General features: G+C 45.6%; 1 protein-coding gene across 1 annotated transcript; it reads left to right on the top strand.

The window, feature by feature from the left end:
* Positions 1-10,977: 10,977 nt before the first annotated feature.
* LOC138353515 (uncharacterized) lies at positions 10,978-16,237 on the top strand. Its single transcript, XM_069306495.1, has 3 exons — positions 10,978-12,883; positions 15,392-15,621; positions 16,031-16,237. The coding sequence occupies exons 1-3, from the start codon at positions 10,978-10,980 to the stop codon at positions 16,235-16,237; spliced, it is 2,343 nt and encodes a 780-aa protein (XP_069162596.1).
* The last annotated feature ends 1,339 nt before the right edge of the window (positions 16,238-17,576 follow it).

The following is a 17,576-nucleotide window of genomic DNA, read 5'->3' as shown; positions in this document are numbered from 1 at the left end:
AGTAGTGCCCCTGGAGTGTACCACAGTAGTGCCCCTGGAGTGTACCACAGTAGTGCCCCTGGAGTGACCACAGTAGTGCCCCCTGGAGTGACCACAGTGGTGCCCCTGGAGTGTACCACAGTAGTGCCCCTGGAGTGACCACAGTGGTGCCCCTGGAGTGTACCACAGTGGTGCCCCTGGAGTGTACCACAGTGGTGCCCCTGGAGTGTACCACTGTAGTGCCCCTGGAGTGTACCACAGTAGTGCCCCTGGAGTGTACCACAGTAGTGCCCCTGGAGTGTACCACAGTGGTACCCCTGGAGTGTACCACAGTAGTGCCCCTGGAGTGTACCACAGTAGTGCCCCAGGAGTGTACCACAGTAGTGCCCCTGGAGTGTACCACAGTGGTGCCCCTGGAGTGTACCACAGTAGTGCCCCTGGAGTGTACCACAGTGGTGCCCCTGGAGTGTACCACAGTAGTGCCCCTGGAGTGTACCACAGTAGTGCCCCTGGAGTGTACCACAGTAGTGCCAGTGGAGTGACCACAGTGGTGCCCCTGGAGTGTACCACAGTGGTGCCCCTGGAGTGTACCACAGTGGTGCCCCTGGAGTGAACCACAGTAGTGCCCCTGGAGTGACCACAGTGGTGCCCCTGGAGTGTACCACAGTAGTGCCCCTGGAGTGACCACAGTGGTGCCCCTGGAGTGACCACAGTGGTGCCCCTGGAGTGACCACAGTGGTGCCCCTGGAGTGACCACAGTGGTGCCCCCTGGAGTGACCAGAGTGGTGCCCCTGGAGTGTATCACAGTAGTGCCCCTGGAGTGACCACAGTAGTGCCCCTGGAGTGACCCCAGTAGTGCCCCTGGAGTGACCCCAGTAGTGCCCCTGGAGTGACCACAGTAGTGCCCCTGGAGTGACCACAGTAGTGCCCCTGGAGTGACCCCAGTAGTGCCCCTGGAGTGACCACAGTGGTGCCCCTGGAGTGACCACAGTAGTGCCCCCTGGAGTGACCACAGTAGTGCCCCTGGAGTGTACCACAGTAGTGCCCCTGGAGTGACCCCAGTAGTGCCCCTGGAGTCACCACAGTAGTGCCCCTGCAGTGACCACAGTAGTGCCCCTGGAGTGACCCCAGTAGTGCCCCTGGAGTGACCACAGTAGTGCCCCTGGAGTGACCACAGTAGTGCCCCTGGAGTGACCCCAGTAGTGCCCCTGGAGTGTACCACAGTGGTGCCCCCTGAAGTGACCCCAGTAGTGCCCCTGGAGTGTACCACAGTAGTGCCCCTGGAGTGACCCCAGTAGTGCCCCTGGAGTGTACCACAGTAGTGCCCCTGAAATGACCCCAGTAGTGCCCCTGGAGTGACCCCAGTAGTGCCCCTGGAGTGACCACAGTAGTGCCCCTGGAGTGACCACAGTAGTGCCCCTGGAGTGACCCCAGTAGTGCCCCTGGAGTGTACCACAGTGGTGCCCCCTGAAGTGACCCCAGTAGTGCCCCTGGAGTGTACCACAGTAGTGCCCCTGGAGTGACCCCAGTAGTGCCCCTGGAGTGTACCACAGTTGTGCCCCTGGAGTGACCCCAGTAGTGCCCCTGGAGCGACCACAGTAGTGCCCCTGGAGTGACCACAGTAGTGCCCCTGGAGTGACCCCAGTAGTGCCCCTGGAGTGACCACAGTAGTGCCCCTGGAGTGACCACAGTAGTGCCCCTGGAGTGACCCCAGTAGTGCCCCTGGAGTGTACCACAGTGGTGCCCCCTGAAGTGACCCCAGTAGTGCCCCTGGATTGTACCACAGTAGTGCCCCTGGAGTGACCCCAGTAGTGCCCCTGGAATGTACCACAGTAGTGCCCCTGGAGTGACCCCAGTAGTGCCCCTGGAGCGACCACAGTAGTGCCCCTGGAGTGACCACAGTAGTGCCCCTGGAGTGACCACAGTAGTGCCCCTGGAGTGACCCCAGTAGTGCCCCTGGAGCGACCACAGTAGTGCCCCTGGAGTGACCACAGTAGTGCCCCTGGAGTGACCACAGTAGTGCCCCTGGAGTGTACCACAGTGGTGCCCCCTGAAGTGACCCCAGTAGTGCCCCTGGAGTGTACCACAGTAGTGCCCCTGGAGTGACCACAGTAGTGCCCCTGGAGTGACCACAGTAGTGCCCCTGGAGTGACCCCAGTAGTGCCCCTGGAGCGACCACAGTAGTGCCCCTGGAGTGACCACAGTAGTGCCCCTGGAGTGACCCCAGTAATGCCCCTGGAGTGACCACAGTAGTGCCCCTGGAGTGACCACAGTAGTGCCCCTGGAGTGACCCCAGTAGTGCCCCTGGAGTGTACCACAGTGGTGCCCCCTGAAGTGACCCCAGTAGTGCCCCTGGAGTGTACCACAGTAGTGCCCCTGGAGTGACCCCAGTAGTGCCCCTGGAATGTACCACAGTAGTGCCCCTGGAGTGACCCCAGTAGTGCCCCTGGAGCGACCACAGTAGTGCCCCTGGAGTGACCACAGTAGTGCCCCTGGAGTGACCCCAGTAGTGCCCCTGGAGTGACCACAGTAGTGCCCCTGGAGTGACCACAGTAGTGCCCCTGGAGTGACCACAGTAGTGCCCCTGGAGTGACCACAGTAGTGCCCCTGGAGTGACCACAGGGGTGCCCCTGGAGGGAACATCAACTACAGACGAGGCCTGTACATCTTGGCTGGGAGATAGACGGGTAGTGTGCCATGTTGTGCTGGTACAAGAGAGTGTAGTAAATCATCTTTTTGCCTCGAGGTTTACCAACATTAGATAGGATCGCATTTCATTATTTTTGTGTCAATAAACGAATTATTTCATGGTGATTTGCCAATTGTTTCCTCAGTTGTTATTTCTGAGTCTACGATCCTCATTTGTTGGTTGTAATTTGTCATGACTACCACCCCCTTACTCCACACCTGCAGCCGTCATCAACCACCCCCTTACTCCACACCTGCAGCTGTCATCAACCACCACCTTATTCCACACCTGCAGTCGTCATCAACCACCACCTTACTCCACACCTGCAGCTGTCATCAACCACCACCTTACTCCACACCTGCAGTCGTCATCAACCACCACCTTACTCCACACCTGCAGCTGTCATCAACCACCACCTTACTCCACACCTGCAGTCGTCATCAACCACCACCTTACTCCACACCTGCTGCCGTCATCAACCACCCCCTTACTCCACACCTGCAGCTGTCATCAACCACCACCTTATTCCACACCTGCAGCCGTCATCAACCACCACCTTATTCCACACCTGCAGCTGTCAGTAGTAGGGTTGGCGGTCCACAGGGGATTTTTTTTTTTGGGCGGCGGACCCCTGTGGACTGCGCAGTCCACAGGGGATTTTTTTTTTCTGGGAGAAAAATCCCCTGTGGACTGCCATGGTTTTCAGGTCCAAAGGAGAAAAAGTTACCTGTGGGAGCCAGGGTTTTCAGGTAAATTTGTCAGTCACAGATTTTAGAAGTAAGGATTTCTTATGAGAAAAATAATTTCCGAGACTTAGAAGTTTGTTAAAGTTCTTATGAGAAAAATAATTTCCGAGACATAGAAGTTTGTTAAGGCCTTATGGGACAAATTCAAGTAACGTATGTAGCTCTTTAGGGCTTCCAGGAGAACTCTACGGACATGTTTTACATATTTTCAACTTACAAAATCCGTCTATGCAAGCCTTAGTTATTCATGTAAATTTAGAAATTCGTGTTTGTGAGCCAGGGTTTTCAGGGTTTCGTACATCACACCCCCCTCCCTCCCTCCCCCCTTACCTCGCAATCTGTCGCGTCACCTTTATTTACTTTACGCCCAGCCATCCAGTCGGCTCTTATCATATCTTATCTTCTCCATAATATCTCGACCGTCCCTCCTCTCTCTCTCTCTCTCCTTTCATTCAGTTCAGTTCAACTATTTTCCAACATCGTATGTTTTCTCCTTTTCATTAAGCAAGTCAGTTTTACACAAATAAATCGCGTTAGTAAGCAAGTTCTAGCTCACGTTCCCCTACCTTAGTCCCCTGTCATATAATGAATACTATCATTCCAATCCCTCTAAAATTTAAAAATAATCATATTTCAAACGTAGTTCAATACAGTAATTTAGTTACCAAGCTCCAGCGCTTGTCCTCCGCCTTAGCTCTCTCTCGTATCTTCGTTAGTAACAGTCCAATTTCCCTGAAATTTTTACCCTCTGTATTTCAGGCTCCGTAAATAAGATCAAAACAGTTATCAAGCTCCAGCGCTTGTCCCCCACCTTATTTCGTTTATACAAGATCGTTAGTAACAGTCCAATTTCCCTGAAATTTTTACCCTCTGTATTTCAGACTCCGTAAATAAAATCAAGTCAGTTATCGAGCTCCAGCTCTCGTCCCCGCCTTAGTTCTCCTTCGTATCTTTGTAAATAACCCATCAATTTATCAATTAACTATCAATCATCAATTAACCCATCAAAGATTACAAGAGGTTAGGTTAAGGGGTTGGGGAATAAGAACATAAGATAGAACCTACTAATACACTAAGATTACAAGAGGTTAGGTTAAGGGGTTGGGGAATATGATCATAAGATAGAACCTAGTAAATACAACTTATGAGCAACTTGATGAACTTTAACAAATAACCCTTGATCTGCAAAAATGACCATTTGAGAAATTTGCCCTTGAAACGAGTAAATTCCCATATATAACAAAAATCCTTTGAAATGGTTAAACACCCAATCTTAAACAAATGACACTTGAAATGCAAAATGTCCATTTGAGAAATTAACCCTTGAAATGAGTAAATGCCCATATATAACAAAAATTCTTTGAAATGCTTAAATATCCAATCTCTAACAAATAGCACTTGAAACGCATAAGTGACCATTTGAGAAATTAACTAATGAAATGAGTAAATGAATATGAGACAATGATTGACGAAACACAAAAGACAAGAAGGAATACTTATGTAAGTTAGATCATGTCTGGTTTGACTAGATAAGTTAGGATACATCAGTTTGGGAATGTAAGATTAAGTTAGGTATAGCAAGTTAGGTTACGTTACGTTAGGATAGGTAAGATAAGTTATATAAGTTAGGTAAAGTAAGGTAAATTAGGTTAAGCAGGTTAAGTTAGGTATGATAGGTAAGGTAAGTTAGGATAGGTAAAGTTAGGTAAGATAGGGAAGGTAAGGTAAATTATGTTAGGATAGGTAAAGTTAGGTTATGAAGGTTAAGTTAGGTAACATAGGTAAAGTTAGGTTAAGTTAGGTAAGATAGGTAATGTAAGGTAAGGTAACATAGGTAAAGTTAGGTTAGGTTAGGTAAGATAGGTAAGGTAAGGTAACATAGGTAAAGTTAGGTAAGATAGGTTAAGCAGGTTAAGTTAGGAAAGGTAGGTAAGGTAAGGTAAGGTAACATAGGTAAAGTTAGGTTAGGTTAGGTTAGGTAAGTTAGGTAAGGTAGGTAAGGTAACATAGGTAAAGTTAGGTTATGCAGGTTAAGTTAGGTAAGATAGGTAAAGTCAGGTAAGATAGGTAAAGGTATGGTAAGGTAATATAGGTAAAGTTAGGTAAGATAGGTTAAGCAGGTTAAGTTAGGAAAGGTATGTAAGGTAAGGTAAGTTATGTTAGGATAGGATAGGTAAAGTTAGGTTTAGGAACGTTACGTTAACTAAGTAACATTGGGTGGAGAGGATAGGTTACGTAGGTTTGAACAGTGTAGTTCAGAGAACAGTTTAAAAGGTAAAATGTCTAAGAAAATATATTTAACAGAAGTGTAAGTTTGATATGAAAAGCTGAACTAGTTACATTTGGGGAGAAATTTTATGCCTGAAGATGTCTTAGAGAACAACAATGTTGTCTTAAAGTATAACTTGATGGAAGAAGGAGAGTTTCTTTGATGAACAAAGGTGACTTAGAGATCAACATTGATGAACGAAGATGTCTTAGAAAGCTTCTCTGATGAACGAAAGGTTACTTAGAGAATAACTTTTGTTAGCTCTTTGAATAACTTTGATGACTTTGAGAATAACTTTGATAGCTCTGGGAATAACTTTTATGATTTTGAGAACATCTTTGATGTCTTGGAGAACAACATTGATGTTTAGAGAACAACTTTGATGACCAAGATTAACTTTAGATGTCTCTGAGAATAACTTTATAACATAGAAATTAACTTTAGATGTCTCTGAAAATATCTTTGATGACTTCGAGAATAACATTTGATGTCTCTGAGAATAACTTTTATGTCTTACATAATAACTTTAGATGTCTCTGAAAATAACTTTGATGAAAGCAGATGTCTTAGATTAACTTTTGATGACTTTGAAAACAAGTTTGATGAACAAAGATGTTTTGGAAAGTTTCTCTGACGAACGAAGGTAACTTAGAGATTAACTTTTATGATTTAGAGAACATCTTTGATGTCTTAGAGAACAAGATTGATGTCTTAGAGAACAACTTGGATGAACAAAGATGTCTTAGAAAGCTTCTCTGATGAACGAAAAGATACTTAGAGAATAACTTTGACGACTGTATTTAACTTTTTGATGGCTCTGAGGACAGTTTCTGTTGAACGAGGATGTCTCAGAAGGCTTCTTTGAATAACAAAGGTGACTCTGAGAATAACTTTGATGACTCTGAGAAAGACTTTGTTGTCTTAGAATAACTTTTGATTGTTCTGAGAATAACTTTAGATATCTCTGAGAATAAGTTTGATGAACGAAGATATCTTACAGAGCAAATTTTATGTTTCGAAGAATAACTTTTGATGACTCTGGGAATGACTTTGTTGTCTTAGAGAATAACTTTGAGGGCTTAGAGAATGTCTTTGATGAATGGAAGAGAGTTAGAGAATAACATAACATGACTGAGAATAACTTTTGATAACTCTTAGAATAACTTTGATGTCTTAGAGAATAACTTTAGATGACTTTGAGAATGTCTTTGGATAACTCTGAGATTAACTTTGATGTCTTTGAAACAACATTGATGAATTGGAGAATGTCTTTGAGAACATGAGTAGTATTTTGTTAGCTCAGAGAATAACTTTTGTTGACATAGAGAATAACTTTTATGTCTTAGAGAAGAACATTGATGGCTTAGAGAGAATATCTTTGATGAAAGATGATGTCTTGGATTAACTTTGACGTCTCTTGGATTAACTTTGATGACTGAGAGTGAGTTAGAGATTACCTTTGTTAACTCTGAGAATAACTTTGATGAACAAAGATGTTTTGGAAAGTTTCTCTGAAGAACGAAGGTGACTCTGAGAATAACTTTTGTTAGCTCTTTGAATAACTTTGAGAATGACTTCTGAGAACATGGGTAGTATTTGAACGCGTCTTTGATGTAATGAAAAGTAACTTTGATGACTCGAAGATATCTTGCAGATCAACTTTGATGACAGAGATTAACTTTTGTTGTTTTAGAGATTAACTTTTTGATAGCTCCGAGAATAACTTTTATGCCTCTGAGATTAACTTTTTGATGACTCTGAGAATAACTTTGAGGATGCGAGTAAATTTTGAGTGATTGAGAGTGTCTTTTGATATCTCGAAGAGTGCCCTTGAAGTCTTAAAGGATGTCTTTGATGTCTCGAAGGATGTCTTAGAGTGTAACTTTGGTATCTTTGAGTAAGTCCTTGATGTATTGAAGAGTGTCTTTGATTTCTCGAAGAGTAACTTTGGTGTCACGGAGAGCACCTTTGACTATTTTTCTTACTTAACGACATATAATTTTTACGAAAGTGCTGAAAAAGTTACATTTGACTATTTTTTCTTACTTAGCGACATATAATTTTAGTTACGAAAGTGTTGAAAAAGTTACATTTGACTCTTTTAGTTGAGGAAAAAGACAAAATATGACGCCAGTGACTATTTTAGTGCTCCACAAAGTATAATGCCAGTTAAGAACGACGATGATAGATATCTTTGACTATATTTTCTTACTTGACTATGGATAAAGTTAGTTATGAACAGTGCTGAAAAGATTCCTTTGACTATTTTTAGCTAAGCGAAAGGCTGTTTTAGTTAAGAACGGTGTTGAATGAGGTTAATCCTGACTATTTTCAGATGAGAGAAGTGATATTTCAGTTAAGAAATGACAAGGAAACATGATGAAGTAACTATTTTTAGTTGACCGATGAATACTTTTAGTTGAGCAAAAGCCAAAACATGATGAACATGACTTTTTCTGATGATTGGCAGATAATTTTAGTTATGAAATGACAATGAAACATGATGAACACGGTTAATTTCTGATGACTGGGGAATAAGTTTAGTTAAGAAATGATGAAAGTTATTATTTTTAGTTGATTGACGATGGATAAAAGCTAGTTATGAACAGTTTTGGAAAGTTTCCTTTGACAATTTTTTCTTGATGAAACATAGCGCCTGTTAAGAAAGTGCTGAAAAAAGTTTCCTTTGACAATTTTTAGCTAAGAGAAAGGTTGTTTTAGTTAAGAACAGTGTTGAACGAGGCTATTTCTGACTATTTTTAGTTGACTGGATAATAAGTTTAGTTGAGAAATGACGAAAGTGACTATGTTTTTAGTTGATTGGTGAAAGATTTTTTAGTTAAGGAACGTTAGATAACATGTAAGGGGAAAAACCCAGAGAACATATGGGGAACATGGCAAAGAACATATGTAAGAAAAGTTGATGAATACAGTGAACATGCTGGGAATATGAACTTGTAGAGGAACATGAATATTGACAAAGAACACAACATATGGAAGTTAGCATGAATATTGAGTATAAAAGTTGTAAAGAGAACATGTGATGAACATGAAAACATAGAAAATATGACAAGAATTTGTAGAGAAAGTAATGAGACTAAGAGAAAGATTATAGAAAAAAATGGAGATACTTGTGAAAATATGAACTGAATGGGACTGTGAACATTTGAAGAACATGGAGTGAACACAGAAAACACGGACAAAAAGTGAAGAACACAGCTGAATATAGAGAAAATATGCAAATACAGGGGGACAAGAGCTGGAGCTCGGTAACTGACTTGATCTTATTTACTATGTCTGAAAATGTAGTTGAGTGTTTAAATCTCAGGGGGATTTGGACTGATAGTAATGAATTTACATGAGTGAACTTGGACAGAGGACAAGAGCTAGAGTTTTATATTTGTTACTTCATACTTACTATGTCTGAAATACAGAGGGTAAAAATTTCGGGGAAATTGATGGTTTATTTACAAAGACTTGAGGGTGGAAGAGGGTGGGGGACAAGAGCTGGAGCTCAGTAACTGACTTGATCTTATTTACTAACTTTGAAGTATGTCTGCTTTTAATTTTAGGGAAATTGATGGGTTATTTACAAAGATACGAAGGAGAACTAAGGCAGGGACGAGAGCTGGAGCTCAGTAACTGACTTGATCTTATTTACTAACTTTGAAGTATGTCTGCTTTTAATTTTAGGGAAATTGATGGGTTATTTACAAAGATACGAAGGAGAACTAAGGCGGGGACGAGAGCTGGAGCTCGATAACTGACTTGATTTTATTTACGGAGTCTGAAATACAGAGGGTAAAAATTTCAGGGAAATTGGACTGTTACTAACGATCTTGTATAAACGAAATAAGGTGGGGGACAAGCGCTGGAGCTTGATAACTGTTTTGATCTTATTTACGGAGCCTGAAATACAGAGGGTAAAAATTTCAGGGAAATTGGACTGTTACTAACGAAGATACGAGAGAGAGCTAAGGCGGAGGACAAGCGCTGGAGCTTGGTAACTAAATTACTGTATTGAACTACGTTTGAAATATGATTATTTTTAAATTTTAGAGGGATTGGAATGATAGTATTCATTATATGACAGGGGACTAAGGTAGGGGAACGTGAGCTAGAACTTGCTTACTAACGCGATTTATTTGTGTAAAACTGACTTGCTTAATGAAAAGGAGAAAACATACGATGTTGGAAAATAGTTGAACTGAACTGAATGAAAGGAGAGAGAGAGAGAGGAGGGACGGTCGAGATATTATGGAGAAGATAAGATATGATAAGAGCCAACTGGATGGCTGGGCGTAAAGTAAATAAAGGTGACGCGACAGATTGCGAGGTAAGGGGGGAGGGAGGGAGGGGGGTGTGATGTACGAAACCCTGAAAACCCTGGCTCACAAACACGAATTTCTAAATTTACATGAATAACTAAGGCTTGCATAGACGGATTTTGTAAGTTGAAAATATGTAAAACATGTCCGTAGAGTTCTCCTGGAAGCCCTAAAGAGCTACATACGTTACTTGAATTTGTCCCATAAGGCCTTAACAAACTTCTATGTCTCGGAAATTATTTTTCTCATAAGAACTTTAACAAACTTCTAAGTCTCGGAAATTATTTTTCTCATAAGAAATCCTTACTTCTAAAATCTGTGACTGACAAATTTACCTGAAAACCCTGGCTCCCACAGGTAACTTTTTCTCCTTTGGACCTGAAAACCATGGCAGTCCACAGGGGATTTTTCTCCCAGAAAAAAAAAATCCCCTGTGGACTGCGCAGTCCACAGGGGTCCGCCGCCCAAAAAAAAAAATCCCCTGTGGACCGCCAACCCTACTACTGCTGTCATCAACCACCACCTTACTCCACACCTGCAGTCGTCATCAACCACCACCTTACTCCACACCTGCTGCCGTCATCAACCACTCCCTTACTCCACACCTGCAGCCGTCATCAACCACCACATTACACCACACCTGCAGCCGTCATCAACCACCACCTTACACCACACCTGCAGCCGTCATCAACCACCACCTTACTCCACACCTGCAGTCGTCATCAACCACCACCTTACTCCACACCTGCAGCTGTCATCAACCACCACCTTACTCCACACCTGCAGTCGTCATCAACCACCACCTTACTCCACACCTGCTGCCGTCATCAACCACCCCCTTACTCCACACCTGCAGCTGTCATCAACCACCACCTTACACCACACTTGCAGCCGTCATCAACCACCACCTTACTCCACACCTGTAGTCGTCATCAACCACCACCTTACACCACACCTGCAGCCGTCATGAACCAACACCTTACTCCACACCTGCAGTCGTCATCAACCACCACCTTACTCCACACCTGTAGTCGTCATCAACCACCACCTTACACCACACCTGCAGCCGTCATCAACCACCACCTTACTCCACACCTGCAGCCGTCATCAACCACCACCTTACACCACACCTGCAGCCGTCATCAACCACCACCTTACTCCACACCTGCAGCCGTCATCAACCTTCACCTTACACCACACCTGCAGCCGTCATCAACCACCACATTACACCACACCTGCAGCCGTCATCAACCACTCCCTTACTCCACACCTGCAGCCGTCATGAACCACCACCTTAGTCCACACCTGCAGCCGTCATCAACCACCACCTTACTCCACACCTGCAGCCGTCATCAACCACCACCTTACACCACACCTGCTGCCGTCATCAACCACCACCTTACTCCACACCTGCAGTCGTCATCAACCTTCACCTTACACCACACCTGCAGCCGTCATCAACCACCACATTACACCACACCTGCAGTCGTCATCAACCACTCCCTTACTCCACACCTGCAGCCGTCATCAACCACCACCTTACTCCACACCTGCAGCCGTCATCAACCACCACCTTACACCACACCTGCAGCCGTCATCAACCACTCCCTTACTCCACACCTGCAGCCGTCATCAACCACCACATTACACCACACCTGCAGCCGTCATCAACCACCACCTTACTCCACACCTGCAGCCGTCATCAACCACCACCTTACACCACACCTGCAGCCGTCATCAACCACCACCTTACTCCACACCTGCAGTCGTCATCAACCACCACCTTACTCCACACCTGCAGCTGTCATCAACCACCACCTTACACCACACTTGCAGCCGTCATCAACCACCACCTTACTCCACACCTGTAGTCGTCATCAACCACCACCTTACACCACACCTGCAGCCGTCATGAACCAACACCTTACTCCACACCTGCAGTCGTCATCAACCACCACCTTTCTCCACACCTGTAGTCGTCATCAACCACCACCTTACTCCACACCTGCAGCTGTCATCAACCACCACCTTACACCACACTTGCAGCCGTCATCAACCACCACCTTACTCCACACCTGTAGTCGTCATCAACCACCACTTTACACCACACCTGCAGCCGTCATGAACCAACACCTTACTCCACACCTGCAGTCGTCATCAACCACCACCTTACTCCACACCTGTAGTCGTCATCAACCACCACCTTACACCACACCTGCAGCCGTCATCAACCACCACCTTACTCCACACCTGCAGCCGTCATCAACCACCACCTTACACCACACCTGCAGCCGTCATCAACCACCCCCTTACTCCACACCTGCAGCCGTCATCAACCACCACCTTAGTTCACACCTGCAGCCGTCATCAACCACCACCTTACTCCACACCTGCAGTCGTCATCAACCACCACACCTGAAACCGTCATCAACCACCACCTTACATCACACCTGCAGTCGTCATCAACCACCACCTTATTCCACACTTGCAGTCATCAACCACCACCTTACACCACACCTGCAGCCGTCATCAACCACCACCTTACTCCACACCTGCAGTCGTCATCAACCACCACACCTGCAACCGTCATCAACCACCACCTTACACCACACCTGCAGTCGTCATCAACCACCACCTTACACCACACCTGCAGTCGTCATCAACCACCACACCTGCAACCGTCATCAACCACCACCTTACACCACACCTGCAGCCGTCATCAACCACCACCTTACACCACACCTGCAGTCGTCATCAACTACCACCTTACACCACACCTGCAGTCGTCATCAACCACCACCTTACACCACACCTGCAGACCATCAACCAGCTGTCAGTCTCAGTGCTCTCTTAATCACTGAAGGTGATGAAGGTGATTTTACAAGCTCAGGTTATATAGTTACATCACATACATACAATGTATGATTGATACATTACATGGTCAATCTTGGATACAAGTCCAATATATCATCAAGTGTTCCAGTACTCATATAGTAACTACAGAGTTCAGCATACCTTAGCCCAGGAGGGCGAAAGTCAGTCAGTATGGGACATTCTACAATATAATGTTCAAGAGAGTGCATGTTTTCTCTTTCACAAAGTTGACACATTGTGTACTCGACATTTGGGTTTTGAGAAAGCTGCCAGATACGTCTATATCCCAGGCGTATTCTGGCCACTATAACATCACATTGCCGGGTTCTTGTTCTATTAGTCTATTAGTATCCTCACGATATTCATCATAATATTTAATGCTACAACTTTCAGGTCTTTGTGAATTTGTTAAGTCAGCGAGATTGTTATTATATATTTGTTTTAAGTATTCTCGTTGTCACTGCTAATGAAAAACTCATATCAATTTCAACGACTGATCTACTACAGGCTGGACGGTCGGGGATTGAACGCGGACCTGCATGAAGCGAGACCGTCGCTCTACCATCCAGTCCAAGTGCTTGGGTAGAACACTGTTGAATGATTCACCAGAACATTTAACTTTGGACAAGTGTTTAATTAATAAAGTAAATTATAGTATATTTACCAACCATAATAATGTAGTTGGTAAAGTGTGAGATGCGAGAGATGTACTGCCATAATGGCTTCCGGTGCCAGTGACGTGCCACCTGGTGCCTTGCCCACATCCTGGCCTCCAGATATGGCCCTGTGTATACTATATGGTCCTGAGTATACTATACCATCCTGTGTATACTATACCATCCTGTGTATACTATATGACCCCTGTGTATACTATATGGTCCTGAGTATACTATACCATCCTGTGTATACTATACCATCCTGTGTATACTATATGACCCCTGTGTATACTATATGACCCCTGATGTGGTACCAATTTTTAAGAAAGGAGATAGATCACTTGCGTCAAACTATCGGCCAATTAGCCTAACGTCTATTGTGGGAAAGTTACTTGAATCAATAATTGCAAATAAAATTCGTCTTCATCTTGAAAAACATAAATTAATAAACGAGTCGCAACATGGTTTTACAAATGGCCGTTCATGTTTAACAAATTTGTTATCTTTTTATTCCAGCATAGTTGAGGCAGTTGATAGTGGTAAGGATTGTGATGTTGTGTACCTTGACTTTAGCAAAGCTTTTGATACAGTGCCACATGAAAGACTAATTAAAAAGATAGAGCCTCGTGGTATTGGGGGTGCTATATTAACTTGGATTAGGGCATGGCTATTCCAAAGGAAACAGAGAGTAAGTATAAATGGGGTTAAGTCAGAGTGGGATAATGTTGTTAGTGGAGTACCTCAGGGCTCTGTCCTGGGACCTCTGTTGTTTATAATATATATAAATGATTTAGATTCAGGTTTGAGTAGCAACATCTGCAAATCTCCTTTCTTAAAAATTGGTATCACATTAGCTACCTTCCATGACTCTGGCACTCTACCTAACTCTATTGATTTATTAAATATGGTAGACAGTGGCTCGGAAAGCTCCTCTTTGCATTCTTTAAGCACCCTGGCAAACACTTCATCCGGCCCTGGGGATTTGTTTGGTTTGAGTTTTACTAATTGTTTAATTACATCCTCCCTGGTAACTGCTAAACTAGTCAACCTGTCTTCGTCCCCACCCACATAGACTTGAAGAGGCTAATGTGGAGGTGGCAGGGCTTTGTAGTGAAGGTCCGGCTCGTGAAAATGAGGGCATGAAGAGGTCAGAAGTAAAGGTGACCTTGTCGGAGAAATGGAACATGAGCAGAGTGGACCTGATTAGAGCCCAGCAAGCCGAATTCGAAAACCAGATCAAAGAGGCGAAAGAGGGAAACTCGTGTCCTGAGTCCTCTGTTCACTATTATATGGAAAACGATATTCTGGTGAGGAAATGGCGACCGGATGGAACCGGCACAGACAAAGTGTGGATGGAGAAGCACCAAGTGTTGGTGCCAAGGAACTTTAGGGCAGTGGTGATGGAACTGCCCAGTCCGTGGACATGGCAGGACACTTGGGCATTGAGAAAACTCTGAGGAAGGTGCAAGAGCATTTTTACTGGCCCAGTGTGTGCAAAGACGTGAAAAACTATTGTTAGACGTGTTTGTCATGTCAGCGTGCGGGTAAGCCGGCTCCAGCTATACCTAGAGCACCTCTAAGGCCCATCACCGCTTTTGGTGAGTCTTTCCAGAGGATACCAGTGGACCGTGTGGGTCTGTTACCAAGGACCAGGAAAGGCCATGAGTATCTGCTTATCATTATGTTTACGGCCACACGTTTCTCGCAAGCAGTCCCCCTGAGGAAAGTGACGTCACGGGCCGTCTTGGATAGACTGCAGAACTAAATCACCTGGGTAGGCATGTCCGAGGTAGTCCAGACGGACCAGGGGAGTATTTTCCTGTCAAAGTTATTTGGGGAAACTGTGAAAGGATGGAAGGTGGAGCAAGAGCGCTCGTCACCATACCACCCTCAGTCGCAGGGGGCTTTGGAAAGATTCCACACGACACTGAAGAGCCCGCTACGGATCTTCTGCGCTGAGGAACGGAATAAGTGGGACGAGGCATTGCCGTCTGTGGTGTCCGCCATCAGGGACGCGGTGATGGAATCATTAGGATTCACGCCATTCCAGCTAGTGTACGGACACTCCGTGAGGAGTCCGGTGAGTGCATTAGAGGAGCAGCTCATGGAGGGAAGGCGGCAAATAGACGTCAGACAGTATGTGAAAACTTTTGATGAGTGACTCTCTAGGGCCAGAGAGTTGGCCAGGGAAAATTTAAAAGCGTCCCAAGTGGAAATGGAGAAGTACTCCGACAGGAGGACCAAGGAGAGGAAGTTCCAGGAAGGGGAACAGGTGTTAGTCCTCCCGCCCGTAAAGGCAAGTGTGTACGAATCGAGATTTTGCGGACCATACATGATCCATACATTGCTGCCCGAAACGCTTTGCGTAATAGTGGCTTTAGGCATTGTATGTACTAGCTCTATCTATAAAGCCAACAAACATTGTAAAATCTCTTTATGTATGTACCTTTACCTAAATAAAAATTATTATTATTATTATTATTATCCAGAAAGTGTTGGGGAGAGTGAATTATGTAGTGAATATGCCCAGCCGGCCAAGGAAGTCGCAGGCTTGGCATGTGAAAGTGATTAAAAAGTATCATGCTCGAGATAAGACCCCAAGTGAAGAAGAGGAACAGACGGTAACCCCGCCACAAGCGACTGGGCTTTGTGCCAGGCATCAGGAAGGAACGGAAGAGGAGAGCCTTAAGCTATAGAGGTCTGATGGTTATCTTAAGGTTATCTTGAGATGATTTCGGGGCCTAGCGTCCCCGCGGCCCGGTCCTCGACCAGGCCTCCTTTTTTCTTACACATCCCCAGGAAGCAGCCCGTAGCAGCTGTCTAACTCCCAGGTACCTATTTACAGCTAGGTAACAGGGGCATCAGGGTGAAAGAAACATTTTTACCCATTTGTCTCCGTCTCCACCGGGGATCGAACCCGGAACCTCAGGACTACTCATCCGAAGCGCTGTCCACCCAGCTGTGAGGCGCCCTCACGGTCACTGTCTGTCTACAGTGACACTGCCTGTCACTGTGGTGCGTAGATGTCCAACCCGGACACCCTGGACCAGCTGGAGGAGCAGTTGGTCATTCTCAGGAGGACCAGCGCCAGGAATGGCTGGTACTGACCAGCTTTCACTGTCCAGGGTGGTACTGACCAGCTTTCACTGTCCAGGGTGGTACTGACCAGCTTTCACTGTCCAGGATGGTACTGACCAGCTGTCACTGTCCAGGATGGTACTGACCAGCTGTCACTGTCCAGGATGGTACTGACCAGCTGTCACTGTCCAGGATGGTACTGACCAGCTGTCACTGTCCAGGATGGTACTGACCAGCTGTCACTGTCCAGGATGGTACTGACCAGCTGTCACTGTCCTGGGTGGTACTGACCAGCTGTCACTGTCCTGGGTGGTACTGACCAGCTGTCCCTGTCCTGGGTGGTACTGACCAGCTGTCACTGTCCTGGGTGGTGCTGACCAGCTGACACTGTCCTGGATGGTACTGACCAGCTGTCACTGTCCAGGATGGTACTGACCAGCTGTCACTGTCCAGGATGGTACTGACCAGCTGTCACTGTCCAGGATGGTACTGACCAGCAGTCACTGTCCTGGGTGGTACTGACCAGCTGTCACTGTCCTGGGTGGTACTGACCAGCTGTCACTGTCCTGGGTGGTACTGACCAGCTGTCACTGTCCTGGGTGGTACTGACCAGCTGACACTGTCCTGGATGGTACTGACCAGCTGACACTGTCCTGGGTGGTACTGACCAGCTGACACTGTCCTGGATGGTACTGACCAGCTGACACTGTCCTGGGTGGTACTGACCAGCTGTCACTGTCCTGGATGGTACTGACCAGCTGTCACTGTCCTGGGTGGTACTGACCAGCTGTCACTGTCCTGGGTGGTAGTGACCAGCTGTCACTGTCCTGGGTGGTACTGACCAGCTGTCACTGTCCAGGATGGTACTGACCAGCTGTCACTGTCCTGGGTGGTACTGACCAGCTGTCACTGTCCTGGGTGGTGCTGACCACCTGATACTGTCCTGGGTGGTACTGA

The sequence above is a fragment of the Procambarus clarkii genome, chromosome 58 (genome assembly GCF_040958095.1).
Source record: "Procambarus clarkii isolate CNS0578487 chromosome 58, FALCON_Pclarkii_2.0, whole genome shotgun sequence".
In the NCBI taxonomy this organism is placed as follows: Eukaryota; Metazoa; Arthropoda; class Malacostraca; order Decapoda; family Cambaridae; genus Procambarus; species Procambarus clarkii.
The sequence above is the reverse complement of the archived record's forward strand: the minus strand, read 5'-3'. Positions and strand labels throughout refer to the sequence as shown.